At 51.7% G+C, this 27,045-nt stretch overlaps 2 protein-coding genes across 2 annotated transcripts; both read right to left on the reverse strand.

Annotated features, from left to right (window-relative positions):
• Positions 1–987: 987 nt before the first annotated feature.
• timeless (timeless circadian clock) lies at positions 988–19,671 on the reverse strand. The gene is made up of 30 exons (XM_079748558.1): positions 19,627–19,671; positions 18,814–18,918; positions 18,343–18,496; positions 18,010–18,124; positions 17,826–17,888; positions 17,306–17,407; positions 16,699–16,854; positions 15,870–16,003; positions 15,077–15,164; positions 14,228–14,404; positions 12,921–13,138; positions 12,126–12,229; positions 11,729–11,898; positions 11,204–11,326; positions 10,473–10,624; positions 9,729–9,826; positions 9,143–9,263; positions 8,536–8,737; positions 7,627–7,766; positions 7,401–7,486; positions 6,816–6,936; positions 6,136–6,218; positions 5,360–5,550; positions 4,816–5,032; positions 4,432–4,500; positions 3,946–4,064; positions 3,592–3,835; positions 3,364–3,421; positions 1,762–1,844; positions 988–1,343 (listed from the first exon to the last, which is right to left on the reverse strand). The coding sequence occupies exons 2-30, from the start codon at positions 18,893–18,895 to the stop codon at positions 1,225–1,227; spliced, it is 3,789 nt and encodes a 1,262-aa protein (XP_079604684.1). The 5' UTR covers positions 18,896–18,918; positions 19,627–19,671; the 3' UTR covers positions 988–1,224.
• Positions 19,672–20,783: 1,112 nt separating this feature from the next.
• prph (peripherin) lies at positions 20,784–26,934 on the reverse strand (the record flags this gene model as incomplete). Its single annotated transcript, XM_079747557.1, has 9 exons — positions 20,784–20,867; positions 20,995–21,068; positions 21,205–21,269; positions 21,437–21,657; positions 23,031–23,156; positions 23,398–23,565; positions 23,941–24,036; positions 24,496–24,556; positions 26,357–26,934. The coding sequence occupies 9 exons, from the start codon at positions 26,932–26,934 to the stop codon at positions 20,784–20,786; spliced, it is 1,473 nt and encodes a 490-aa protein (XP_079603683.1).
• Between the last annotated feature and the right edge of the window lie 111 nt (positions 26,935–27,045).

Consider the following 27,045-nt stretch of genomic DNA (forward strand, 5'->3'; position numbering starts at 1 on the left):
ATGGTCCACATGTGAAGATCCCCCCCACCCCTCCACAGGACTTCACTAACATGGTCAACATGTGAAGACCCCCCCCAAACAGGAAGTCACTAACATGGTCCACATGTGTAGACCCCCGCCCCCAGCCCAGTTGGAGAGAGTGGGTCTGAGTGCAGTGATGTAAACATGACGGGCCCCGGGGCAGAACTCCTGATCAAACCAAACACGAGCCTGTGAATAAATTTATAGCCTTTACCAGTCCCTCCAGAAAAATGCGGTGTTTTTTTTATGATTGTTGCGGCCAAAAATCCTTGATTATGCGGCACGTTTTCTTAAAAAATGCGGGATATTTATGCAATTGTATGCGATGAATTTGCGGGAACTTGCGAAACAATGCGGGAAACTTGCGAAAAATGTAGCTTTTCGATGACGTTCACGTCGCGTAATTACGTCACTTCATAACGTTCCCATGGCAACAGGGGGAAATGGCTGCTCTTGTGTGAAGTAAACGCAACATTTTTCAACTTTCTGCTAAGATATATGTGACTTTTTTGCAACGAAAATGCGGGGATTATGAAATCATGCAAGCTCCGCATATTTTGCGCGGAAATCGGCAATTTATGCGGTGAAAGTGCGGCATATTTGACAAAATGCGGCCCCCGCATGAACACGGGTTTAAAACACAGGTGTAATCATTATCCCAAATGACGCAATAAGGGCTTATTACAATAGGACTGTTTGATAAGAACAGAACATAAAAGCAGAATCTCAATTAAGGTTTTACCTTCCCCAGACGGGCCCTCTAGTATTTAAACTGGCATGAAATAAATCAGAAAGTACACTTCTTATCAAAACAGTAACAATTTATTAATCAATACACTTTTTGAGGGGTTTCAAATTAAATTGGCAAAACGACACAAAACTATTTCCTATACAAATATATCAATGCAACAAGGACATGTAACTGTAAGTACCTCATCGTAATGATAAGTGTAAGAATATAGAGGAAGTATGCAGATGGACAAACGATATAACTTCTAACGATGCCGGCCTTGAACAAAAATAAACCCAAAACACACCTAGCATAACTCTCAGTCATTTTTTACTTAACAGAGATGACATGACCTTAAAACAGTTATGTACAACTCGTCTTCACAGGAAAACCACCAGCTGAGTTTGAGTCGTCCTCAGGCTTCACGTTGGACCTCCTCTTCACCAGGGGCCCGGACAAGACCCGGAGCCTCCCTACTCATCCTCGTCATCCTCGTCGATGAGGGCCGCCTGTCTCCGTCTCTTGGCGGGGGCGGCGACCGTCTCTCTGTCGGAGTCTCCGCCACTGTCCATCACCAACGGGCCGGGGGATGCTGGAGACATCAAGGACGACGTTATGAGGCATCACGGAGATGACATCCCAGCACAGGTTCATTAAAAACCCTTTAGATCAGTCACAGTCAACATACACATCTACGGTTGACGCATTCATCAAAAGCATCTTAAACATTTAAGAATAATAATAAAATAAATGTATATTCTTTGAACGTTGGGTCACAATAGGAATTGCACCCCTAACCCTGGCAGTATGTAGTAATGCCTTGCTTAGAGGTCCCAGTGGGACTCGTACCTCTAACCCTGGCAGTGTGTTGTAATGACATGCTCTACCAGCGAGTTAGACAGGATCTAGCAGTCTGTGTGAATCATAAAGGTTCACCAGTTTCCATTTCAACATTCCCAGAACAGTCCCACATTAAACTCAGTGAAGATCACAACAGAAGGTGAACATACCCATGTCCTCGTCTTCGTCTTCATCTTCATCATCCAGAACTCTTCTTCTTTTAACGGACGGCTTCTCTTGTTTGGAATTGCGGCTACAGGAGAGAACCAGAAGACTGGTGTTAGACTATACAGGGTTCACTAGTGAACCACAAGACTGGTGTTAGACTATACAGGGTTCACTAGTGAACCACAAGACTGGTGTTAGACTGTACAGGGTTCACTAGTGAACCACAAGACTGGTGTTAGACTGTACAGGGTTCACTAGTGAACCACAAGACTGGTGTAAGACTGTACAGGGTTCACTAGTGAACCACAAGACTGGTGTTAGACTGTACAGGGTTCACTAGTGAACCACAAGACTGGTGTTAGACTGTACAGGCTCACTAGTGAACCACAAGACTGGTGTTAGACTGTACAGGGTTCATTAGTGAACCAAACAAGACTGGTGTTAGACTGTACAGGGTTCACTAGTGAACCACAAGACTGGTGTTAGACTGTACAGGGTTCACTAGTGAACCACAAGACTGGTGTTAGACTGTACAGGCTCACTAGTGAACCACAAGACTGGTGTTAGACTGTACAGGGTTCACTAGTGAACCACAAGACTGGTGTTAGACTGTACAGGCTCACTAGTGAACCACAAGACTGGTGTTAGACTGTACAGACTCACTAGTGAACCACAAGACTGGTGTTAGACTGTACAGGGTTCACTAGTGAACCACAAGACTGGTGTTAGACTGTACAGGGTTCACTATTGAACCACAAGACTGGTGTTAGACTGTACAGCTTCACTAGTGAACCACAAGACTGGTGTTAGACTGTACAGGGTTCACTAGTGAACCACTAGACTGGTGTTAGACTGTACAGCTTCACTAGTGAACCACAAGACTGGTGTTAGACTGTACAGGCTCACTAGTGAACCACAAGACTGGTGTTAGACTGTACAGGGTTCACTAGTGAACCACAAGACTGGTGTTAGACTGTACAGGCTCACTAGTGAACCACAAGACTGGTGTTAGACTGTACAGGGTTCACTAGTGAACCACAAGACTGGTGTTAGACTGTACAGGGTTCACTATTGAACCACAAGACTGGTGTTAGACTGTACAGCTTCACTAGTGAACCACAAGACTGGTGTTAGACTGTACAGGGTTCACTAGTGAACCACTAGACTGGTGTTAGACTGTACAGCTTCACTAGTGAACCACAAGACTGGTGTTAGACTGTACAGGGTTCACTAGTGAACCACAAGACTGGTGTTAAGACTGTACAGGCTCACTAGTGAACCACAAGACTGGTGTTAGACTGTACAGCTTCACTAGTGAACCACAAGACTGTTGTTAGACTGTACAGCTTCACTAGTGAACCACACGACTGGTGTAAGACTGTACAGCCTCACTAGTGAACCACTCAAGGTTGGTGTTAGACTGTACAGGCTCACTAGTGACTAGCAGACAGTTACTAGTGGACAAGCAGAAGGGTACACGTGAACGAGCATACGGGTGGTAGTAGTAGTGAATGAGTAGACGGGTACTAGTGAACGAGTATGTGGGTAATGCTAGTGAAAAAGCAGACGGTTACTTGTGACCAGCAGACAGGGGTCTGGCTCACCTTCCATGCGGGCTCTCTGTGACTGGGGTCTCTGCACGGTCTTCCACTGGGGGGGAATCTAGGAAAACCCCCAAAATACACATTAGGACATCTATCAAGAGCTGTGGCCGTGTGAACTGTGGTTTGAGAATGATGCTCATTTGTTTAAACATGTGCAGGTATGTTTAAACCAGTGGTTCCCAACCTGGGGGGCGCCCCCCAGGTTGGGAACCACTGGTTTAAACCTACCGTCGGTCTCCTTGGAGGGGGGTTTCCTCTTGCGGGCGAGGAGCAGAGCCCGAATGGCCTCTGATCTCTGCTCATGTGAGGAGGCCCCCTCCTCCTCCTCCTCCTCCTCCTCCTCCTGGTCGGGGCCCCCAGGTCCCTGGGGCTCCGGCCCCCCAGCAGGGAGCTCCTCTCCGGGGGTGAGGGCTGCAGCCGCCCCCCTGAGCTGGGCGGGGCTCAGCCTCTCCGGGATCCTCCAGAAGGTCTCCTGATTGGACGGCAGAACAGGAAGTTCACAGTGATGCTCTGACATGTGACATCTCTCCACTTCCTGGCCTATAGTCGAGGGGATTTGTGGCGAACTGTGTCAAATAGGACCTGCTCATTGGCTGGGGCGCGCAGGCCCAGCTTGCGGAGAAGCTTCTGGAAGCTCCTCTTCTCCATTGCGTCCTCGTTGTCCTCCGAGAGGGGGACCAGAGGCACGGGCTGGGACAGACCTGGGGGAGGAGCAACACCAAAGGTCAGACGTCCCACCATCCCAGCCACGCCTCAAAAGAAACAACACCAAGGTCTTTAACTGAAGGGCTCGCACCGGGCCACTTTATAACTCATCCTGTTTATAGTTTTGTTTTGTTAGTCCTTACTTTAGCATCTCTTTTTGTTTTCCTTAGCACTACTTTGTATTTTTATAGTGTTGCCGTATATTCTGTGTCTACCACTGCGGCTGTGCTGTAACAAAGGAATTACTAAAGTGGTTTCTATCCATCTGCACCCATCCAGCAACAAGAACATTTCACTGAAATGTTGCAAACAGGGGGAACAAAGAATGAGTGTGAATGCGCCCTTTGTTTTGGCTTCACGTACCATCTTCCTCCCGGTCGTCTGCGGTCCGGTTCAGGCAGTTCTGCAGCCACAGCAGGGGTCCAGCCAAACCTGGACACAACCAGCCAGCATTGAGATACTGCTATTGGGCAAATTAGATGCCGACACTCTGGAAGTAACATGCAGAGGGTAACAGGTAAAAGTTTGGAAGTAAGTACATTTTGTGGTTCACTGTTAAGATTACAGATAGAGTACGTGTGTGCATTTCTCGAAAGAGGTTGTAGATATGTTTCCAGCGGGCCGAACACTTCGCTACGCAAAAGTGCGATTCACGCGTCGAAACAAGAAGAAGATGTTGAAGGAAACTGAGAAAGGGAAAGGTTTGATTCAGGGTTAGATGAGGGGTTTCTAAACTAAGCGCTTCACCTTCTTGTTGGAGCGAGTGCAGCATGGGGCCCACGTCTGGCCCCCCCCCCACGCCGGGCTCCTGGGTTCTCCTCCTCGCTCCTCCATCAGAGGAGGTGACCCTCTCCCTCCGCTCCTCAAACGTCTCCTCATCGCTCTCAGAAGATCCTTCCTCCTCTTCCTCTTGATCTTCATCAGCCACCTCGCCCGTTAAGTCGGCCAGGAAGTCCTCTTCAGTCTGCCACAGAGGGAACACGAATCAATTCACTCATTCATACACAGTGCTGAGGATTCACTCATACACACTGCTGAGGATTCACTCACACACCCAGCTGATGATTCACTCACACACACCGCTGGGGATTCATTCACACACAGCGGAGGATTCACTCACACACAGCGGAGGATTCACTCATACACACCGCTGGGGATTCATTCACACACAGAGCACTGAGGATTCACTCATACATAAGAGCATCCAAAGCTGCCATATCGAAACGGGTGACAGACGTTCAGACATTTTAGAGTTAAAGTTAACAAACAAAACTACAATTAAAGTCCTCACCATGCTGTTCCCGGAGCTTTTACCGGAGCTTTTACCGGATCCTTTAGCGGCGGTCTTCCGGGGACCGCCGGTGCTGCGCTTCTTGTAGAGCTGCCGTCTCTCCGACACCAGCCCCATGCTGAGCAGCTTGTCCACCACGCGGGCCCGCGACCTCTTGGCCGTTGTCTTCTTCAGCATGTTCCCCAGCACGTCTGCACAGCCGGAAGAACCCGTTACCACCCCCGTCAGACCCTCTCACCGTGGGTCCGGACTAGAGCTGTTCCCATAGCGGTATCGGAACAGCTCTAGTACCTGGGGTACCGGAGGAATTTCCGATAACATCGGAAATTCCTCCGATACTGCCTAAAAAGGTAGTATGGGGGGTCGGCGAGTACGCAAGTCTATGCGCCGATTCCGATACCATCACGTGACTCATAACACACGCGGTGTTATGCTGCGTTCGTTAACGGTCACAGGCGGAAAGTCGGATTGGGAGACACGTCATCTCTGACCTACATTTGTTCGAACTAAGTTGTAAAAACATGGGTGCTCACGCTTAACTACAACGATACTAATGAATCAATATAATTATTGATTATAAAATGTAAACGATCTAGGCCTGAAAGTAAAATTGTCGACAGTAAGTGAACCGGCCGTCATCGTAAGAGAACCCTTCAATAAGAACACGTGCTATGAGTAGTTACAATGCTAGATGCTGTGTCGGTGTATACTGGGCACAGAAGACCTCGTCGGGTCACTAGGACCTGACCCGGTCTCTGGGAGGAGAACCGTCTCACCGTCTGAGTCTTTGAACTCCTCGTACAGTATCTCCAGCTCCTCCTCCTGCTGCTCCGTCCACAGGACGATCCCCGTGCCGACCCTGAGGGAGGAATCAGGAGTCAGGAGTCAGATCAGCAGATCAGGAGCAGAACAACCGCGGGTTAATTCATAGAGTCCGTGGATTTGAAGTCAGGCGTTTCATCGAGTGCATGGATATGAATTCAGGTGATTCCTAGAGTGCCTGAATATGAATTCAGGGGTTGACTACAGTGCCTGAATATGAATTCAGGGGTTGACTACAGTGCCTGAATATGAATTCAGGGGTTGACTACAGTGCGTGAACATGAACTAAGGTGGTCATAGAGTGAGTGGAGATGAATTCAGGTGTTTCCTTCAGAGCGTGAATATGAATTTGGGTGTTCATAGAGTGCCTGAATATGAATTCAGGTGTTCATAGAGTGCGTGATTATGAATTCAGGTGTTTTCTACAGTGCGTGAATAGGCATTCAGGTGTTTCATAGAGAGAATGGATATGAATTCAGCAGTTTCATAGAGTCTGTGAATATGAATTCAGTTATTTCCTAAGAGTGCGTGACTATAAATGCATCCACACAGGACGGAACCCATTGAGCCCCTGTGGAACGCCCGTCAGCTCCCACCTGGCCTCTAGAGGGGGCTAAAGCGGTGCAGGACCTACTTGGGCTTCTTGAGCTGCTTGGCACTCTCCACCAGGCCCATGTGCACCAGCTGCAGCACCACCTGCCGCCGTGAGCGCGTGGCCCCCAGCAGCGGCAGCAGGGCCTCCACCGGGTCGGGCACTGGAGAGAGAGAGAGAGGGAGAGAGAGAGAGAGAGAGAGAGAGAGAGAGAGAGAGAGAGAGAGAGAGAGAGAGAGAGGGAGAGGGAGAGGGAGAGGGAGAGGGAGAGGGAGAGGGAGAGAGAGGGAGAGGGAGAGGGAGAGGGAGAGGGAGAGGGAGAGGGAGAGGAGAGAGGGAGAGGGAGAGGGAGAGAGAGAGAGAGAGAGAGAGAGGGAGAGGAGGAGGGAGAGGGAGAGAGAGAGAGAGAGAGACAGGGGGAGAGAGAGAGAGGGAGAGAGAGAGAGAGAGAGAGAGGAGGAGGGAGAGGGAGAGAGAGACAGAGGGAGAGGGAGAGAGAGACAGAGGGAGAGAGAGAGAGGAGGAGGGAGAGAGAGACAGAGGGAGAGAGAAGGGGGACAGCGGGGTCAGAGAGAGCAGAGCCATGCACCAGAACACCGTAGCACTGGAGCTGGAGAGAACCGGCACCTTCTGAGTCGCGCTGCTCCAGGAACAGGCTCCGCAGCTCCTCCTCCTCCTCCTCCGTCCAGGCCACCTTCGTCTTGGAGCCGTCCCTGAGGGAGAGACCGGGGGGGGGGAGTCGTCAGTGTCCATAACGCTAACTCAGTCTCTCAACATGCATCTCAATAGTCATTACATATATATCTAATATAATTATAAGAAAATACTAATCAGACAATAGAGTGAATCTCACCCCTCCTTGCCGTAGCCCTCGGTCATCTCGTGCACCGTCCCCACGTTCTTCCAGAACAGCAGCTCGATGAAGGCCTTGTCGTTCCGCGCCGCCACCACCAGGAAACGGCTCACCACGAACTTAGAGAAGGTCACGAGCTCCTGGGGAGAGAGACCGGGTCAGGGGGGAGAGAGACCGGGTCATCAGGGGAGAGAGACCGAGTCATCAGGGGAGAGAGACCGGGTCAGGGGGGAGAGAGACCGGGTCAGGGGGGAGAGACCGGGTCATCAGGGGAGAGAGACCGGGTCAGGGGGAGAGAGACCGGGTCATCAGGGGAGAGACCGGGTCAGGGGGGAGAGAGAGACCGGGTCAGGGGGGAGAGAGACCGGGTCAGGGGGGAGAGAGAGACCGGGTCAGGGGGAGAGAGAGACCGGGTCAGGGGGGAGAGAGAGACCGGGTCATCAGGGAGAGGGACTGGGTCGGGGGGGGAGAGACCGGGTCAGGGGGGAGACAGAGACCAGGTCAGGGGGGAGACAGACACCCAGTGAGGACACACCCAGTGAGGAGACAGACACCCAGTGAGGAGACAGACACCCAGTGAGGAGACAGACACCCAGTGAGGAGACAGACACCCAGTGAGGACACACAGACACCCAGTGAGGACACACAGACACCCAGTGAGGACACACAGACACCCAGTGAGGACACACAGACACCCAGTGAGGAGACAGACACCCAGTGAGGAGACAGACACCCAGTGAGGAGACAGACACCCAGTGAGGACACACCCAGTGAGGACACACAGACACCCAGTGAGGAGACAGACACCCAGTGAGGACACACAGACACCCAGTGAGGACACACAGACACCCAGTGAGGACACACAGACACCCAGTGAGCCGCCCCCCCAGGGAGGAGTTCCTAGGGCACCTTGTAGGCCGCGGCGGCCGGGTCGCTGAGGATGCGGTTGAAGGCGCTGAACACGGACAGCTGGTAGAGCAGCGCGTCCATCTTGAGGTCCACGGCCAGCCGGTGCAGCATGCGTACGACGCAGTGGTTGGTGTGCGGGGAGTTGGTGGAGTAGGTCTTCAGCAGCAGCACGTAGGGCCGCACGATGGCCGGCTGGGCGAACCTACGAGCGCCAGGGGAGGGGATGGAGCACAGGAGATGACGGAGGGCCTTCGCTAAGAGCGGGCAAAAGGTTGACCATCCAAGTCACAGCTCTTCTCTGTTTTGGCACCGCAGTGCTGGAACGAGCTCCCTGCCGGTGTCAGGACCGCAGAATAGCTCATCAGCCTCCTCAAGAGACTCAAGACTCTCTTCTTCAGAGTTCACCTAGACTCTGCATAGCCTTCCCCCTTTACCCCCCACCCCCCTATTGTTTCTCTTTCTTCTGACAAATGTACTTATTGTAAATCGCTTCGGAAAAAGCCTCAATGCCCTGAATGTAAATGTAAACAGAGGGAGCTGACAGGTACATTATATTTAGGAGACTAATTAAAGGAAGTTATTTTACAGCAGGGGGGTTGCTCCTTACCGCTTGATGAAGTCCAGGAAGTTGAAGTCCGTCTCAGACACCTGGACAGACTCCAGCTCCTCTTCCTCGTACTCCGGTCCGTCCTCGTCTTCCTCAGCCGGGACCTCCGGGGGGGCAGACCCTGGAGGGGGGGGGGAACGGACAACGTTGAGATGCCACGGCTCAGATCACAGCTGGAACACACCGTTATGTCAACGCAGCGGCCGTCGTGACTCATCAGGGACACCTGGAGGTCTTCACTGGAGTCGGAGTGATACGGCGTGGATCAAAACTAGAGTTGTTCCGACAACGATGCCAGTATCGCAAATATATCTATACATCTTTATCCTCTATATCTGCCTAAAATGCAGTATTGGTTATCGGCGCGCACACAAGTTCATGCTCCGATCCGATTACCATCACGCGACTCATTTGGCAGGGGCCAGGCGAAGAAGATCCCGAACACGTGCAGTGTTATGCTGCGTTCGTTGACGTCGGAGTTGGAAAAGTCGGAATGGGAAACGCCTATCTGGAATGTTATTTTTTAATTTTTTTTTTTTTTTTAAATCGGGTCGTCTCTGGTCAGAGCCGTCGCTCGGGGACTCACGGGGCAGCGTGGCGTGGAGGATCTGCTTCAGCAGCTCCAGCTCGTCCTCCGGCTCCACGTCGGCCGGCCCGAACACGTCCCCCTCCGGCCACACCTCCCTGGGGACACGGGGAGCAGCGGGGGCCCGGTTAGAGCCACAGGCAGACGGGGCCCCCGCGGGGCAGTGGGAGAGAGAGAGAGAGTGGAGGCAGGGGGCCGGTTAGAGGCAAAGGCAGACGGGGCCCAGCGGGGAGCCCGGTTGAGCCACAGGCCGCTGGGGTCCGCTGGGTGTAAGACTAGAGGCTGGGGGCCCGTTTAGAGCCAAAGGCGGACGGGGCCCCGCGGGGTGTGAGAGGGAGCTTGGAGGCTGGGGTCCCAGTTAGAGCCTCAGTCTTGGGGCCCGGTTAGACCCACATGCCAGAGGGGCCCTCGCCGGGCGAGAGAGAGAGAGAGAGAGAGCGAGAGAGCGAGAGAGAGAAAGAGAGAGCGAGAGAGAGAAAGAGAAAGAGAAAGAGAGAGAGAGAGGGCGAGAAAGAGCGAGAGAGAAAGAGAAAGAGAAAGAGAGAGAGGGCGAGAAAGAGAAAGAGAGAGAGAGGGCGAGAAAGAGCGAGAGCGAGAGAGAAAGAGAAAGAGAGAGAGCGGGCGAGAAAGAGAAAGAGAGAGAGAGGGCGAGAAAGAGAGAGAGAGAGGGCGAGAGAGAGCGAGAGAGAGAGAGACAGAGAGAGAGAGGGCGAGAGAGAGAGGTGAGGTTGGAGGGTCGCGGACCTGGCGGCGCGCAGCAGGCCCAGGGCTTCGGGGCCCAGCCGGGCCATCAGGGCGTCCTGCACTCGCACCATGGCCTGGCTCCGCTGGTCCTCCAGGGAGACCTCCGATGCGGCGTCGAAGGGGACCACGGCCTCCGTCACCCCGGCAGACAGCTGAGGGGAGAGGAGGGAACGCGGCCGGTCAGCGGACTGGACGCCTCACCCGGAGGGGTCCGGTTCTACAGTCAGAGAGTACGGACAGATGGACGGACAGACGGACCAGTTCCGCCATCTGTCCGCAGATGCTTTCTGCAGGGGCCATTGCTACTCCCCGTCATGACATAAGCCTGTGAAAGCCCAACATATTATACACTGAATTACATCAAATTAAACCATCATGGCCGTTATTTTAAAGTACTGTTCTACATTTCAGCACGTTAGTCATGCACAGGTTCAAGTAGACTGTACTTCAACTTAATAGACTACTTGAACTTGTGAATGACTCTAACGTGCTCAAATGTAGATGTAGTACTTATGTACTTATGTAGTACTTAGTAGAGGATGTAATGGAGCTAAATTTGTATCCATGTTTTGGAGCGGTATCAATACCACTAACACTTTCCTTCGGAGCCTCAGATAAACTTGAGGCCCTGCGGGGAAAAATGTTGACGGATTGAACGGAGAATGCAGTTCGTAGTTAACACAGAGGCGGAGGTAGCAATGCGCCCCCTGGTGTCAACATGGTGGAACTACCTGGAAGCTAGCAGCCCTCAGCTCCTCGGACACTATCTTCCAGGTTTCCTCCAACACCTCCGGGTCTGTCTCCGTGGTAGACTTCTTCTGGGGCCGGTTCCTTCTCTTCCTCACCTTCTTCTTCTGTGGTAGAAGAAACAACAGTTCAGAGTTCAGCTAAACTCTGCATAGCTCCCCCCCCCCCACACCCTAGTGTGTGGGGGGGTACTTAGCATCCATAGTACTTAGCATCGTGTAGCGTCTTAACCTAGCTATCTTTGATGTTTACGGGGAATGGGTTAACCTAGTCATTGTTAGTGCTTCGCCCGTGGTTCTATGAACATCCTTACTGCACCGACAGCGGTATACCGTCGTTTCTCTTTCTTCTGACAAAGGCACTTATTGGTCGTCGCTTTGGATGAAGGCGTCTGCTAAACGCCCTGAATGTAAACGTAAACAGTGACGTGTGCTAAAGTGACTCCAGAGAAATCCCCCGACTCCATCAGCGAAGGTGCAGGTGTCCGGTCTCCGTCCGGGCGGGCTCACCTGCACCATCAGGTTGTTGCTGCCCTTACAGAAGCGTTCCAGCATGCGAAGGAAGAGGTGTGTGGACTCCACCAGGTCGCGGAGGAACGACTGCGGCTGCTTGGTCTCGTCGTACTTCCGGAGCAGCGTGAGGAAGATCTCCCTGTACTCCATCATGTAGAAGATGTTACCTGGAGGAGGTGGCGATATGAAAGGTATGAAACCACTACAGCTACAGCAGGGTAACACCTCTAAAAGCCATATTTAATAACAATATACCGTCCTTATTTCCTTCACTAACCTTTTTTTTTCAACAATAACTTTATGTGAAATAAAACCAGCTGAATAACTGCTGCTTTAATAAAGCCCTGAAATGTTACTTTAATAGTTATAGTTTATATATCTTTGGATGTGGTACTTTTGATGACGTTGGAGCTCTGCCGGATGGTGTCGTCACGGGAACGGTCCATCTCGTTCACCGTCAGCAACAGCTCCTGGTAGGCCTTCAGCGCCAGGTGCATCCTAGCGGGGGTCAAGGAGAACAAGCCTGTGTCAGATCACAGAGGATTCTGAACTCAGAGTGGGGGGGGGTGCAGGTTAGTCTGCTGTGATTCTGACCTCAGCATGAAGAGTTCACCTGGACTCTGCGTAGTCCAATGTACTTATTGTAAGTCTCTACTACTTATTGTAAGTCTCTTTGGATGAAAGCGTCATTGTAAATGTAAGCATTCATTAATCACATCACATTCTTATTAATGTGGGGGGGGGGGGGGGGGGTCTGCCCTTTAGGGCAATTGACTCTGGGCTGAAGGGTTCTGTTTCCAAAACCCAGACCCCAATGTAGTCCTCTCTCTGGGGCTGGGGCCCCCCCACCGAGCTGCTCAGGGCCCCTGCCTCAGGGGACCTGCTCCAGGCCGTGGCCCTCACCTCTGGGACCAGGCCGTGGAGCTCACCTCGGGGACCAGGCAGTGGCCCTCACCTCGGGGACCAGGCAGTGGCCCTCACCTCGGGGACCAGGCCGTGGCCCTCACCTCGGGGACCAGGCCGTGGCCCTCACCTCGGGGACCAGGCCGTGGAGCTCACCTCTGGGACCAGGCCGTGGCCCTCATCTCGGGGACCAGGCCGTGGCCCTTACCTCGGGGACCAGGCAGTGGCCCTCACCTCGGGGACCAGGCCGCGGAGCTCACCTCGGGGACCAGGCCGTGGAGCTCACCTTCGGGACCAGGACGTGGCCTCCTTGCGGTCCGTCAGCATCATCTCGTAGTAGTTGGTGACGTTGCGCTCGATGAAGTGGAAGGCCCGGATGGACATGGTCTCAGACACCAGGTCGGCACGGAAACCGTTGCCGCGGTTGAAGGCCATGAAGAAGCTCAGCGCCCACAGGAAGTACGTCTCGTCGTGCTGCTGTGCCTGCTCCCGGATCAGCCCCTCCTGAGGGCGGAGCCGGCGGGCGGGGTCAGGTGTGATAGAGGTGTAATGATGGTGGTGGTGTTAAGATGGTGGTGTTATGAGGCCTGCACCCAGACCAGCCCCTCCTGGACATAGCCACCGGGCGGGGTTCGTAGAGGGGTGCTGGGGTGGTGGTGTTATGATATTGTGGCTGGGGTGGTGTTGTTATGATGGTGGTGCTAGGGGGGTGTTGTTATGATGGTGGTGCTAGGGGGGTGTTGTTATGATGGTGGTGGTTGTATTGGTGTAATGATACTGTGGCTGTGTTGGCGGTGATATGATGGTGGTGTCGGTGACACGATGCTCAGAAGATGACTAGGTGGTGTTTTGTATGCTGGGGGTATCATGGTGGTGGTATCACGGTGGTGGTATCACGGTGGGGGTATCACGGTGGGGGTATCACGGTGGGGGTATCACGGTGGTGGTATCATGGTGGTGGTATCACGGTGGGGGTATCACGGTGGTGGTATCATGGTGGTGGTATCACGGTGGTGGTGTTACAATAGTGGTGTGGTGGACACAATGCTCAGAAGATGAAACTGATGCTCTCCTACTAGGTGGTGTTACGCTGGTGCTGGTATGAGGCTGGTGTTACGATGGTGGAGTTACGATGGTGGTGTTACGCTGGTGGTGTTACGCTGGTGCTGGTATGAGGCTGGTGTTACGATGGTGGTGTTACGATGGTGGTGTTACGCTGGTGCTGGTATGAGGCTGGTGTTACGATGGTGGAGTTACGATGGTGGTGTTACGCTGGTGGTGTTACGCTGGTGCTGGTATGAGGCTGGTGGTGTTATGCTGGTGGTGTTACGCTGGTGCTGGTATGAGGCTGGTGTTACGATGGTGGTGTTACGCTGGTGGTGTTACGCTGGTGCTGGTATGAGGCTGGTGTTAGGATGGTGGTGTTACGCTGGTGGTGTTACGCTGGTGCTGGTATGAGGCTGGTGGTGTTACGCTGGTGGTGTTACGCTGGTGCTGGTATGAGGCTGGTGTTACGATGGTGGAGCGGCGGACACAATGCTCCGAAGATAAAACAGATGCACGGCATGTTCCCTTCCACGCGGCCGGGCCCACCTTCACCAGGTACATCAGGTGGTTGTAGCAGTTCTCCAGGAAGTCCACGCAGAACTCCCGCAGGAAGAGCCTGACGTTGAGGGCGGAGCGCCGCTGGCCCTCGCTGTCCTGCGCCCTCCGGTTCCTCTTGGGGACGCGCCGCACCGCCTTCCCCGCGTCGTGGCTGTAGTTCTTGAACTGGACGGACAGACAGACAGCAGCCATCGGTTACTGATTCCCCAGGTGTGCAGTCTGAAGGCTGGCTCAGCTCAGGAGACAGAGCGGGTTGGCTGGTCACCGGAAGGTTGCTAGTTCAATCCCCGCCTCCTCCAAGGAGGGTCGAGGTGTCCCTGAGCAAGACGCCTCTAACCCTAACTCATGTTGTGGAGGGCTCTGGGTCCTAACCCTAACTCACGTTGTGGAGGGCTCTGGGTCCTAACCCTAACTCACGTTGTGCAGGGCTCTGGGTCCTAACCCTAACTCACGTTATGGAGGGCTCTGGGTCCTAACCCTAACTCACGTTGTGGAGGGCTCTGGGTCCTAACCCTAACTCACGTTGTGGAGGGCTCTGGGTCCTAGCGTTAACTCACGTTGTGGAGGGCTCTGGGTCCTAACCCTAACTCACGTTGTGGAGGGCTCTGGGTCCTAACCCTAACTCACGTTGTGGAGGGCTCTGGGTCCTAGCGTTAACTCACGTTGTGGAGGGCTCTGAGTCCTAACCCTAACTCACGTTGTGGAGGGCTCTGGGTCCTAGCGTTAACTCACGTTGTGGAGGGCTCTGGGTCCTAGCGTTAACTCACGTTGTGGAGGGCTCTGGGTCCTAGCGTTAACTCACGTTGTGGAGGGCTCTGGGTCCTAGCGTTAACTCACGTTGTGGATGCCTCTGTGGTAGACGACATCTTCGTTCCCGACTGCTTTGAGGCCCGCGACGACGTAGGTGCCCCCGAAGCGGGAGTGTCTGAAAGAGATGGGGGGGGGGGGGTCATTCAAAGGAAATTATAATACTGAACAAGCCCTGAAACATATCAAGAAACAAAGGCAGTAGCAAGTATATATAAATATATATATTTCTTTCTACTGCAGCTCTCCATCTATGTTTATAGGCTAGTTCAGTATTATCATATCTGCATAATATATATAACAATAACATATAATAATATATCAAATAAACCATAATGATATACATTTCTGTGAGGCACCACTGCAAAGACTGCCTGGCTCCGCCCGCCTACGTACTTCCGCTAAATTTTAATTTCCCTTCAGTACGACGTCTGGGTTTGCGGTGTATTCGCGGGTTTTCTCCAGCCAAACTTTGCCGGTCCAATCAGCAAACAGAGGGAGTGGCTGAGAACAATGACGTTGACGTCATGAGCTAGTTTCAGTTGTAGTCAAACGTTAGCGATTGGTTATGGCAGATCCAGAGTGGCACTGGGCAGATCCAACCGTTTTAAACTCAAACAAACACCTGCCTTCAAGTGAGTTAACGTTGACGTGACGAGTTAACGTGTCAATGGAGATGGACCCCCCACCCTTTTGAAACCAGTCCTACTCCAACCCAGACCCCAGAGGAACCAGCCCATGTCCACTCACCTGGTTCCTCTCTGCAGCGTGCGGCTGCAGAGGGACCAGGTGACCCCAGAGGAACCAGCACCTGTCCGCTCACCTGGTTCCTCTCTGCAGCGTGCGGCTGCGCTTCTCCGCCTGCTCCTTCTGCCGCAGCACCTCCAGCTCCGTCAGGTCCCGGCTCTTCTCCTGGGCGGAGCGGGCGTGGCCGGCGCTCACCAGGGCCTCTGGCGTCTGGGGGAGGGGGGGGGAGAGTTAGGGTCCGACTCATCAGCCATGGGGACTGGGGGGTGACTTTGAGCAAGATGCACTTAAACGAGCACTGCTCCTTAAAGGAGGGGACTGGTCTTGGACCAAACCATTGTAAATGGTAAATGCACTTAATGTACACACTTATTGTATGTTGTACGTCCTGGCACTTAATGTACACACTTAATGTATGTTGTACGGTCTGGCACTTAATGTACACACTTAATGTATGTTGTACGGTCTGGCACTTAATGTACACACTTAATGTAAGTTGTACATCCTGGCACTTAATGTACACACTTAATGTATGTTGTACGGTCTGGCACTTAATGTACACACTTAATGTATGTTGTACGTCCTGGCACTTAATGTTTGCACTTATTGTGTGTGGTACATGTTGGCACTATAATAATACTTAGTATTGTGTAGCATCTTATCCTAGCTACCTCTGTTGTATACGGGTAATGGGTTAACCTAGTGATTGTTAGTGCTTGGCACTTGGTTCTATGAACATCCTTACTGTACCGACAGTGATATATTGTTGTGTATCTTTCTTCTGTCTAATGGGACTCATTTGAAGTTGCTTTGGATAAAAGCATCTGCTAAAGGCCCTGAACGTGAAGGTGAATCCCTGCGTGTGGTTCTGCCTCGGGCCGGCCCAGACAGACGGGGGTCCCCACCTGGTCCCTGAACAGCAGGGAGACCACCTCCAGCACGTGCATGCACCACTGCTGCTCGCTCTGGGCCGACGCCAGGAACTTGACGAGGTCGTCGAAGCCGCTCATGTGGACGGCCCACAGCAGCTTGTCGTGGACGCTGGCGTCGTCGTCCACGTTCTGCAACCGCCAGGACACAGGGTCAGAGATCAAAGGTCACACCAACAGGACAGTGGGTCAGGACAGAGGGTCAGAGGAGACGGATGGAGACGGAGGAGACTATTACAGATGGAGACAGGACATTACAGATGGAGAGAGGACATTTCAGATGGAGAGAGGACATTACAGATGGAGAGAGGACATTATGGTGTCTTGAAGTCACCAGAGCACAGGTCAGTAGGACAGGACAGAGAGAGATGGAGAGGAGACTATTACAGAGGGAGGGAGGACATTATTGTGTCGCCAGCGTTCTGGAAGCATATCATTTATATAATGATCTACATTAAACATGCATTATTAATGTGTCATTATATCATAATATGCATTATTAACATCATAATATATATTATTAATCATGCAGCATCATACGTGTATTTTTGGATAGTGATATCTATATTAAAGGGTTAGTGACCTTCTCCTCGTAGGGGTCGGCGGGGACGTGGAGGACGTTCCTGACCAGCAGAAGGATCCTCTCCACCAGCAGGTTGTCCTCCTCCTGCCGCTGCTCCCAGTCCTGGAGGAGGAGGGGGAGGAGGAGGAGGGGGAGGAGAAGGAGGAGGAGGAGGAGACGGAGGAGGAGGAGGAGGAGGAGGAAGGGGGGAGGAGGGGGAGGAGGAGGAGGAGGGGAGGGGGAAGAGGAGGAGGAGACGGAGGAGGAGGAGGAGGAAGGGGGGAGGAGGAGGGGGAGGAGGAGGAGACGGAGGAGGAGGGGAGGAGGGGAGGGGGAAGAGGGGGAGGAGGAGAAGGCGTCAGCCTATCATGACTCAGAGTAGGAGGAGTCACTGGGGTCAGTCAGCCTATCAGGACTCAGAGTAGGAGGAGTCACTGGGGTCAATCAGCCCATCAGGACTCAGAGTAGGAGGAGTTACTGGGGTCAGTCAGCCTATCAGGACTCAGAGTCAGAGTCTCCACTACCACCACTATGAGCTCACCAGCTGTAGCAGGTTGTACAAGGTCTCACTCAGAACCCCGAACACCTTCTCACTGGCGAACGCCTGCAGGACGACACATGAAGAAGGAGATGAAGACACAGCCACCATTTGAATATTAGCAGAATATATTTACAGTTGCCGTCCAGAGGATGTTTTCATGACTTAAGTAAGGACATCACGGTACCTCTTTGTAGGCCTGCAGGTAGGAGGTGACCTGAAGGAAGTGATGTCTGAATGCCGGGTCGTCTGGAACCTTCCCGAAACAGAGCAGCGCCGGCTGGGTGAGGTTCACCATGAGCCTGGGGATCGCATAACACACACTGAGACTCAGAGACAAACTCACAGACACTCAGAGCCACACAACACCAAACACATTGTGACTCAGAGACAAACAGAGAGACTCAGAGCACAGAGACTCAGAGACAAACTCACAGACACTCAGAGCCAAACAACACCAAACACACAAGGACTCAGAGACAAACACAGACACTCAGTGTTATGATTGACTGTCAACTACCTGATGCACGCGTCAAACAGCAGTTTGTCTCCGCCATGCTGGGAGATGATTGGCAGCAGGTCATTCTGCAGGATATGTCCCGCCCCCAGCTGCTGGCGGATGTCCCTGGTGTCGTCCTCGTGTCTCAGGTACCTGATGAGGTCCTTCACGCTCTCTGCAACAGACCCGGCCAGCAGGTGTCAGAAGCGTTGGAGAACCAGGCCTCTTCCTTCTTAAATGGTAAACGCACTGCATTTATACAGCGCCCTTTCTAACCAGTGGCCTCTAATTCACCCATTCATGCACACATTCACACACCGATGGCGGTGTCAGCCATGCAAAGTGAAAGCCAGCTCATCGGGAGCAGTCAGGGATCGAACTAGCAACCTTCGGGTTACCAGGCAACCCGCTCTACCTCCTGAGCCACGTGCCTTCCCGGCGTGTTCTCCCTGACCGTCGTGGATCTAGGAGATGACATGTTGGGGGACTCACCCAGACAGTCAGCCTCTTTGTGGTACGTTTCCCCCTCCAGGTACCCCAGGGCGCTGCACGTGGCCAGGACCTCGCAGTTCATCCTGCAGTCTAGATCAGCTACCGCTGGGGAACGCACGGTGGGGTGGGGTGCAGGGTTCAAGAATCAGGGGGTTCCAGCAGGTTCCATGGATGACGGCAAACGGAAGGAAAGTCAGACCCAGTAGACAGAACCACAACAGAACAACATACTCACAAGGAAGAAGGTATGAGGAAGTTTGAAATTCAGTGCTCTGGTTATTGCATGTTGTAATCATTGTGTTGTTTTATTGATACATGGGACTAGCGGTCTGAGGTCATGTCATTTTACGTGTGACAGTCATGTTTATGTTAGGACAGCTGAGAAACCAAAAGAGGCATTATGTGGGGAAATATGTCAACAGTTGAGCCTATACGCGGACTGGACCTGATCCAGCCGTAATCCACTTCTCTAGACACTGACCCACCTCTGCAACAGTGTTTACTTTACTCTCTGAACATGAATTTCAGATATTAAACCGGGTCATGGAATCATAAGTCTATAAGATAATATCGATAATACTGATAACAGTCATCATACTGATGTTAAAAATAACCACACACAAAGCGATAATCGGGGTCTACCCTTCAGGACGAAGAAACCATCAACAACATCAAGGTCCTTCATATTATCACATAATCTGTCTATAATCACCGTTTTCAGGTCAGAAATAAAGCCTGGAACTAGAGCTTGTTGACCCCAGAGCTTGGTTTATGCCCAAACAGACTTTAAAATAACATTAAACAACGTCTTACCATGTAGTGTAACAACTCAGCTGGTGAGTAGTGAGTGTCCGAACACTGGATCCAAACTCCCGCGGAAAGAGGCGCACTTCCTTCCGGCTGCCACTGCTGACGAATTACCATTTTCTTACTGTAGGGGGCGGTGTTCCTTCTCCGCTTGACGCACTACCCTTTTTTCCTGTAGGGGCGCTGTTCCTCATATCTATTTTGATTTAATTAACTTTGAAGCAGAGGTAATTGGTCTGTGGTGTTGGGGCTATTTGAAACCCTCGAAAATATAATTGATATGTGAAACCTATGTTTTCCTCCCTGTGTCTTGCAGATGCATATTCAATTGAGTGTGCTAGATATTTCACGAAACTACAATGATACGCTAAACAAGTAACTTGTTGCAGTATATTTTACATTTTAAAATAATTTATAATATAATCAACGCAGTTTTGAGACTGGTTGTTCCAAAACACACACTTAAATAAACATCTTATTGAGTCAATGAGGAATTTATAATTAATGACACAACACACACTTCTGCTCTTAGTGACTTTATTTAAATCTCTGCTTCCGGTTGATCAGTAGACACTGTTACACATTGTTTTTCTGTAAGGTGTGGTTATTGTTGTTCTGGTTATGGTTAACCAGGATGTAGTTAAATGAGAGCTCCGCATAAAGAAACACAGACGCAAACATGATCACCGTCGTGTGACATCAGCCTTGACGCAGTTAACCCTTAACGGTCATGTCATTTGTCACACAGACGCGTCTTCAACGACCACCGCAAAGCACCCTGTCCTTCACTGCCCCCCTCACGCCTGGCCTTCTTTCATGAGGTTGTCTTTGTGAAAGAATTAGTGCCGACCTGCGAATCTTTTAGGGTATGCACGTAAACAAGGCCCCGTGGCCCGGTAGTGGTTCGGCTCGTTGCGCAGCACTGAGGACTCGTTTCTACAGCGAGAATGGGCGGTTATGACTAAGTAGCACCAAGGTGACCCTGCCTAAAGACACGTTATTGTTTTTTAATATTGCACCGTAAACAGTAAGCTAGACATTCACACAAACAATGAGCGGGAAATGAAGAGTTAACCTTCTACTGATTGTTTAACCTTTTAGGCAACTTTTTTTTTATGCTATATTAGTGCAACGCTGGAAGCTGGAGTGTGTGGAGTCATGAGCTACTCCTCATTGGAGGAATCCTTGTCCTTGGAGTCACGCTGGTCTGCCTCTCTCTCCTTCTCTTTCCTGGACTCCTTGATCACCTGCGGAAAAAAAACAACCAGTCAGATATACTGCATTTCATCCACTCGTCCGATACTTATTCCCCTTGTTCCCGGAGAGCTCATCTCTTTGACGTGAGGAGCAGGTCTGATCTGCAGGTGAACACACCTCTCCATCGCGTGTCTCCACGGTCTTGATGACCACGGTGCGTTTGCTGGAGACCTCCGGGATCATCTCATACTCTGTGGATACAAGAAAAAAAAAGTAATGAATCGTCCAATGAAATACCTTTGTGTTACTTGATACTTGAGATTGGTTTACTGTGATCGGTGGTTATTCTAGCGTTAAAAGCCTATATAACTTTGAATCAGATCTCACCTCTGTCACTTGATTGGTTGCTCATGCTGAACTGATTGCTCATGTTGAACATGGGGATAGTGATCCTGTGGGGCAGAGGAGGGCGATAGGTCAGGGAAATGTGTCCATCAAAAGTCCAATACACCGGGACTTAAACCCTGAACCACGGAAAACATTAGAATCTAAAACCAAAATGCCAAGTTTATTTGAGCTAAATAGTTTGTTAAAAAGTAAAGAGTTTGCGGCTCCTCACCGGCTCTCCTCCCCCTCCAGCAGCTTGCGGTAGGTGGCGATCTCGATGTCCAGCGCCATCTTGACGTTGAGCAGGTCCTGGTACTCCCGCAGGTGGCGGGCCATCTCGTCCTTCAGGTGGCGGATCTCGTCCTCCAGACGACCCACGCTGTCCTGGTAGTTCCCAACCTCGTTTCCGAACTGGTCTTCCATCTCACGCATCTGCCTCAGCAGGGACTCATTCTGACCGCAGAGAGTGAGTACGGGGTGAGTATGAACAGTTATAACAGTGCTATGTAGCATGTATTCTGTAGTTGTTGCGTTCTTGAATAAAGAAGTCTAATTCAGATCGCTTTTAAATCACTTTATTTGTTAAAGTATTTCGGTATGGTAACTATGAAGCAAAAGGAGGGGAATTGTATGGACACGCGTGTGAGCGACGAACAGCAGGCCTCTATATCTAACTCCCAAGTATGGACTGCCGGATGTTTCTGATTTCGTTGGCTCCAGGCCCTGCTTTAATACCGAGTAGGCGTGTCCTATGTGTCGTATTGGCTCCGCCCTCCTCACCTGTCTAAAAATGCTGCCATCTGTGGCTGGAATAGTTATTGTAGCTTATATGTCGGGTCCTGCCCCCCTTGTGGCTATGTATGGTAATTACAGCTTATGTGTTCGATCCTACTTCCTAGTGGCTATTTATGGTAATTACGGCTTATGTGTTCGATCCTACTTCCTAGTGGCTATGTATGGTAATTACGGCTTATGTGTTCGATCCTACTTCCTAGTGGCTATGTATGGTAATTACGGCTTATGTGTTCGATCCTACTTGCTAGTGGCTATGTATGGTAGTCCATGTGCTTAAAATACGTAACATAGTGTACTGTCTACAAGCAGTACAGTATAGCATGTGATTAAGTATTGTAGTGTAGTATTGGCAGTATAGCATCATATGTAATATAGTATTGTAGTGTAGTGTAGTAATGCATGTAAAATACTATAGTGTTAGTAGTGTATTAATGCATGCTATATACTATAGTATTAGTTAGTACTGTAGTACATTTTAACAGCACTACAGTATGATAAGGTCCAGAGGTGTGTCTCACCTTGTTCTTCAGGGCGTCCACCTCACAGTTGAGGGACTGGATCATTTTATATATTATAGTATTGGTCAGTACTGTAGTACATTATTAGCCTGGCTCCGCCCGCCTAAGTACTTCCGCTCAATTTGAATTTCCCTTCAGTACTACATCTGGGTCTACGGTATGTTAGTGGGTTTTCTCCGTCTAATTTTGCTGCGTCCAATCAGCGACCAGAGGGAGTAGCTGAGAACAATGACGTTAGAGTCAGCTCTCGTTGATGGACATCTTCACGCTCGGGGTTTGGTTTGTTTACAGCCTGCGCGTAACGTGATTCCCGGCCAAACGTTAGCGATTTGTTATGCCAGATCCAGTGTGGCACTGGGCAGATCCAATAGTTTTAAACTTCAACAGACACCCGCCTTCAAGTGAGTTAACGTTTGTCAATGGAGAGTGGCCAGACTCTCTGTACAAATGAAACGAAGTGCGAGAGTCTGGTAGGACCAGGCTAGTACATTGTAGCAGTATTGTGTGTCTCACCGTGTTCTTCAGGGCGTCCACCTCACAGTTGAGGGACTGGATCTGCCTGCGGGACTCGTTGGCTTCCTGCTTGGCCTGTCGGATGGAGTCATTGTTCTTCTTGGCCGACTCGGTGAGGTCAGTGAACTGCAGGAGGGAACCACACGGCCCGCACGTCAACACAAGGGACCAACGCTCACCGCTCTAGAGCTGTTCCGATGCCGATACCAGTATCGGAAATTCCTCAGGTACTTCTTAAAATGCAGTATTGGGTATCGGTGAGTATGCAAGTCTATGCGCCGATTGGTATCGGTATCGAGAAGGAAAAAACGGTATCGGGACATCTCTACGCTCTGTGTCTGGGGTCCGGCGCTGCGTTCCTCCACACCTTGGACTTGTACCACTCCTCAGACTCCTGCATGTTCTTGCTGGCGATGGTCTCGTACTGGGCCCTGATGTCCCTCAGGGCGGCCGTGAGGTCGGGCCTGGCGGTCTGCTCAACCATCTCCATCTGCTGGTGCTGCGTCTGCACGCTCACGTGCACGTCCTGGATCTCCTGGGATCGCCACCGGGAAGGGGAGGCGCACGCAGAAAAACACGCGCAGACACACACACACACACAAACAGGCACACGCACGCACACACATGGACACAAACGCACGCGCACACATGCGCGCGCACACACACACACACATGCACACAAACAAGCACGCACCACCACACACACACACACACACACACACACAAATACACACATCAAACAAACACACACAAACCAATAACAGGTCAATAGGAGATGATCCAAGGTCAATTTTCTCTTATTTTCCACGCTGTGCGTTGAGGTAAAAGCAATGCCCTGAACTCAACGCCCAGTGTTTTGAACTAGTGCACCAAGAGCAGACTGTGGAGTCAGTCCCTGCAGAGACCTTACCTCATCATGGAGCTTCTTGAGGAACTCAATCTCGTCCATCAGAGACTCGATCTTCCTCTCCAGCTCCAGGCGGGCCAGTGTGGCATCGTCCACATCCTGGGGGACAGGAGGAGGACATGTTGGGGGGGTTTAGCGTTATCTTCCTAAAGACACGACTCTTCAACCGTGGGGTTTCATGGAACACTGAATAGAACAGGGGTTCTTAAGTGGGGGTACGGGTACCCCTAGGGGTAAAGTACACACTCAATTCTGAAAGCTAGACAATAGAAAACGGACAAGTGGTTGAGATGTAAATCTGAAAACAAAGATAGAGCATCAAGTAACGCCAAAATGTTGTAAGTTTCAGGATAAATATATTTGAATGGATTCACCTCTTAATGCTCTGACCCTCCCCTGGCGATGTGCTTCTTTTATCGGGAGAAAAAAAAAATAAATCTCCCCGAAATGTTTTGCGTCGGTGGATGGGGTACTTAGCTGAGCAAATACCTTAGAGGGGGTACACTAGTATAACAAGTTTGAGAACCACTGGTATAGAACAAGCATCTGGTTGTTTACCTTGCGGAAGACAATCAGGTTGCCTTCAGCTTCGGCCCTCTTCTGAGCCTCTTCGTCCAGCCTGTGGTGAGGAGGATGAAGGAGGAAGAGGAAGGGCTTAACGGGTTTAACACAAGACCTTCTTCAGGTACAGGAAAACCTTCTTGACATCAAAATGGTTTTGTGGTGATTCCGTTTTACAACACATGCACCAGCTGGCGAAAAGCCTGCGAATCAATTTCATCAATTTGCGGTGGCCCTACTCCCAGAATTACACCGGGTCCTTTGGGATCGCCAGCCGGCCTTTTCAGCTAATTTGGTTTGCTGATGGGGTCGTCTGTCCGGACACAACCTCTCCTCAGCACTTCCTCTCCCAGCTCACCTCCATCTCACTTTCTCCCTTTTCTGCTGTATCATAAAGGTTATCATCTCAAACCAAGCAACGTGATGAGAGACGACACAGATAGAAATTAGGTTTTATTTCATGCATTATTGGGTTCAATAACTACCTCTTCGGGCTACTAACTACATCCCAGATTAAAAGTGAAAGCGTGGAGAACTGACGTGAGTGTAACTAGTGGAAACAATGGAGGCTGAAAAGCATCTTGTCTCCTGGTGGTTCTCAGCAGGCGCTGGGTGTGTCTGCACCGTGAGGGTGCTGCTGTCGCGTGTCACCCAGCGAAGACGCAAGAGGACATAAACCAGATTAGCGGCATGACATCACCGGTGTGGCCGGGGCCTCCTCATCTTTAATTCATTCCCTGTCCCATGCAGGGTTGTTATTCCCTAATGGGGTCTCTGGCACCGTCCCACCGGAGAGGGAGAGATGAACGCCCCCCGGACCCCCCCTCCGCTAATGGAGCCATCAGACGCATTGATTTTTCCACAAGCTATTTTCTACCACTGCTCTAAACCTTAGCCACACCTTGCTTCTCCCCTGCCCATACTTCATTCCCCCTCCCTCCTGAAACCACTCCCTTAACCACTCCCTTAACCACTCCCTTAACCCCTCCCATTTTCTTGGGAGGCTCCACCCAGTCTCTAGTTTGTCCAATTTGCTATCAAGCCTTCACAATAGACATAATAACACGGAAAAAACGTTGCCTTTGTCACGATGTTCCCCCTGCTCTGCTACATTCTCATTTCTATTCAGGAATTATCCAATTATAACCACCATTATGTTTTCTTCTTAATCATTTTTAAACTCAATCAACTTTAGAAACAATCCTATTAGTCTGTTGTACCCATTGTGTAATGCAATCAAGTAGGGTGGAACTATGACAAATCGTGGCCTGAATGCCATGTGGCGCTTTGTCATTCAGCTCCACCATCACACGGCCAATAACGTGAGAGCCTCACAAGAGGTCCTACGGTGCTAAGTGCATTACAAGAGATCACACAAAGCTCAGTGGATCTGTTGCATGGCCTCCCTCCGGACCACGCCCTACACCACTGCGAAGAACACTCTGGGCGCTGCAACGCCCATCGAATGTCACATCCCTGGATTATATGTTGACATTCGGGTCAAGGTTCATCTGCTCTTTCTGCGTGTCTGTCTGCCGACCGGCCGGGTGTTTCTGTCTGTCTCTCTGCCTGTCTGTCGCTGTACCCAGTCGACGAGCAGCAGCAAAGTTGCGTCTGCTCTATCTGTCTGTCTGTCTGTCTGTCTGCCGACTGGGCCGGTCTGTCTATCTATCTCTCTGCCTGTCTGTCGCCGTACCCATTCAACCGGCAGCAGCAAAGTTGCGTCTGCTCTATGTGTCTGTCGGTCTGTCTGCCGACTGGGCCGGTCAGTCAGTCTGTCTCCCCTGTCGCTGTACCCGTTCGACCAGCCGCAGCAGTGCCTCCCTCTCAACCCCTGACTCATCACCGGGTGGCCCACCTCTGCCGGAGCAGGCCGAGGTCCTCTGCCAGGTTGTCCCGCTCCACGTGGTACTGGTCGCGCTCCTTGCCCACGTCGTCCAGCTGCCTCTTGAGCTCTCTCAGCTCCTCCTGGAAGAGGTCGGTGGCGCGGCTGGGCTGGCCCTGCTGCTGCTGCCCCTTGAAGGTGTTGAGCTCCTGCTGCAGGCTGCCGTTCTGCTGCTCCAGGTAGCGCACCTTGTCGATGAAGCTGGCGAAGCGGTCGTTCAGCTCCTGCAGCTCCTGCTTCTCGTTGCTGCGCGTGGCCAGGAACTCCTGGTTCACCGCCTCCGCCAGGCTGAAGTCCACCTTCTCGTAGGAGAGGCGCGGCTGCTGGTGGCTGCCGCCGCTGCTCCGCCCGCGCTGGTAGGTGGTGGCGGAGCGGGAGGACACCACCGGGGACATGGAGCGCATGTAGCGGCCGCCGCCGCCGCCGCCGCCGCTGGCGCCTCCTCCCGACATGCGGGAGGAGACAGGGGAGTAGGAGGACATGGAGATGACGTTGGGGCCGCCGAAGGTTCGGCGGTAGGACGTGGAGGCGCGGCTGGAGGAGTGACTCATGGTGGGTCCGGACGCGGCGGCTTTGGGGTCAGAACCTGGACTACTGGAGGACTCGGAGGTGCAGGCGAGACTCTGAGAGGTGCAGGCGCGGAGCAGCGGGATGTCCAGCAG

This window comes from Pollachius pollachius (genome assembly GCF_949987615.1).
Source record: "Pollachius pollachius genome assembly, chromosome: 12".
Lineage (NCBI taxonomy): Eukaryota > Metazoa > Chordata > Actinopteri > Gadiformes > Gadidae > Pollachius > Pollachius pollachius.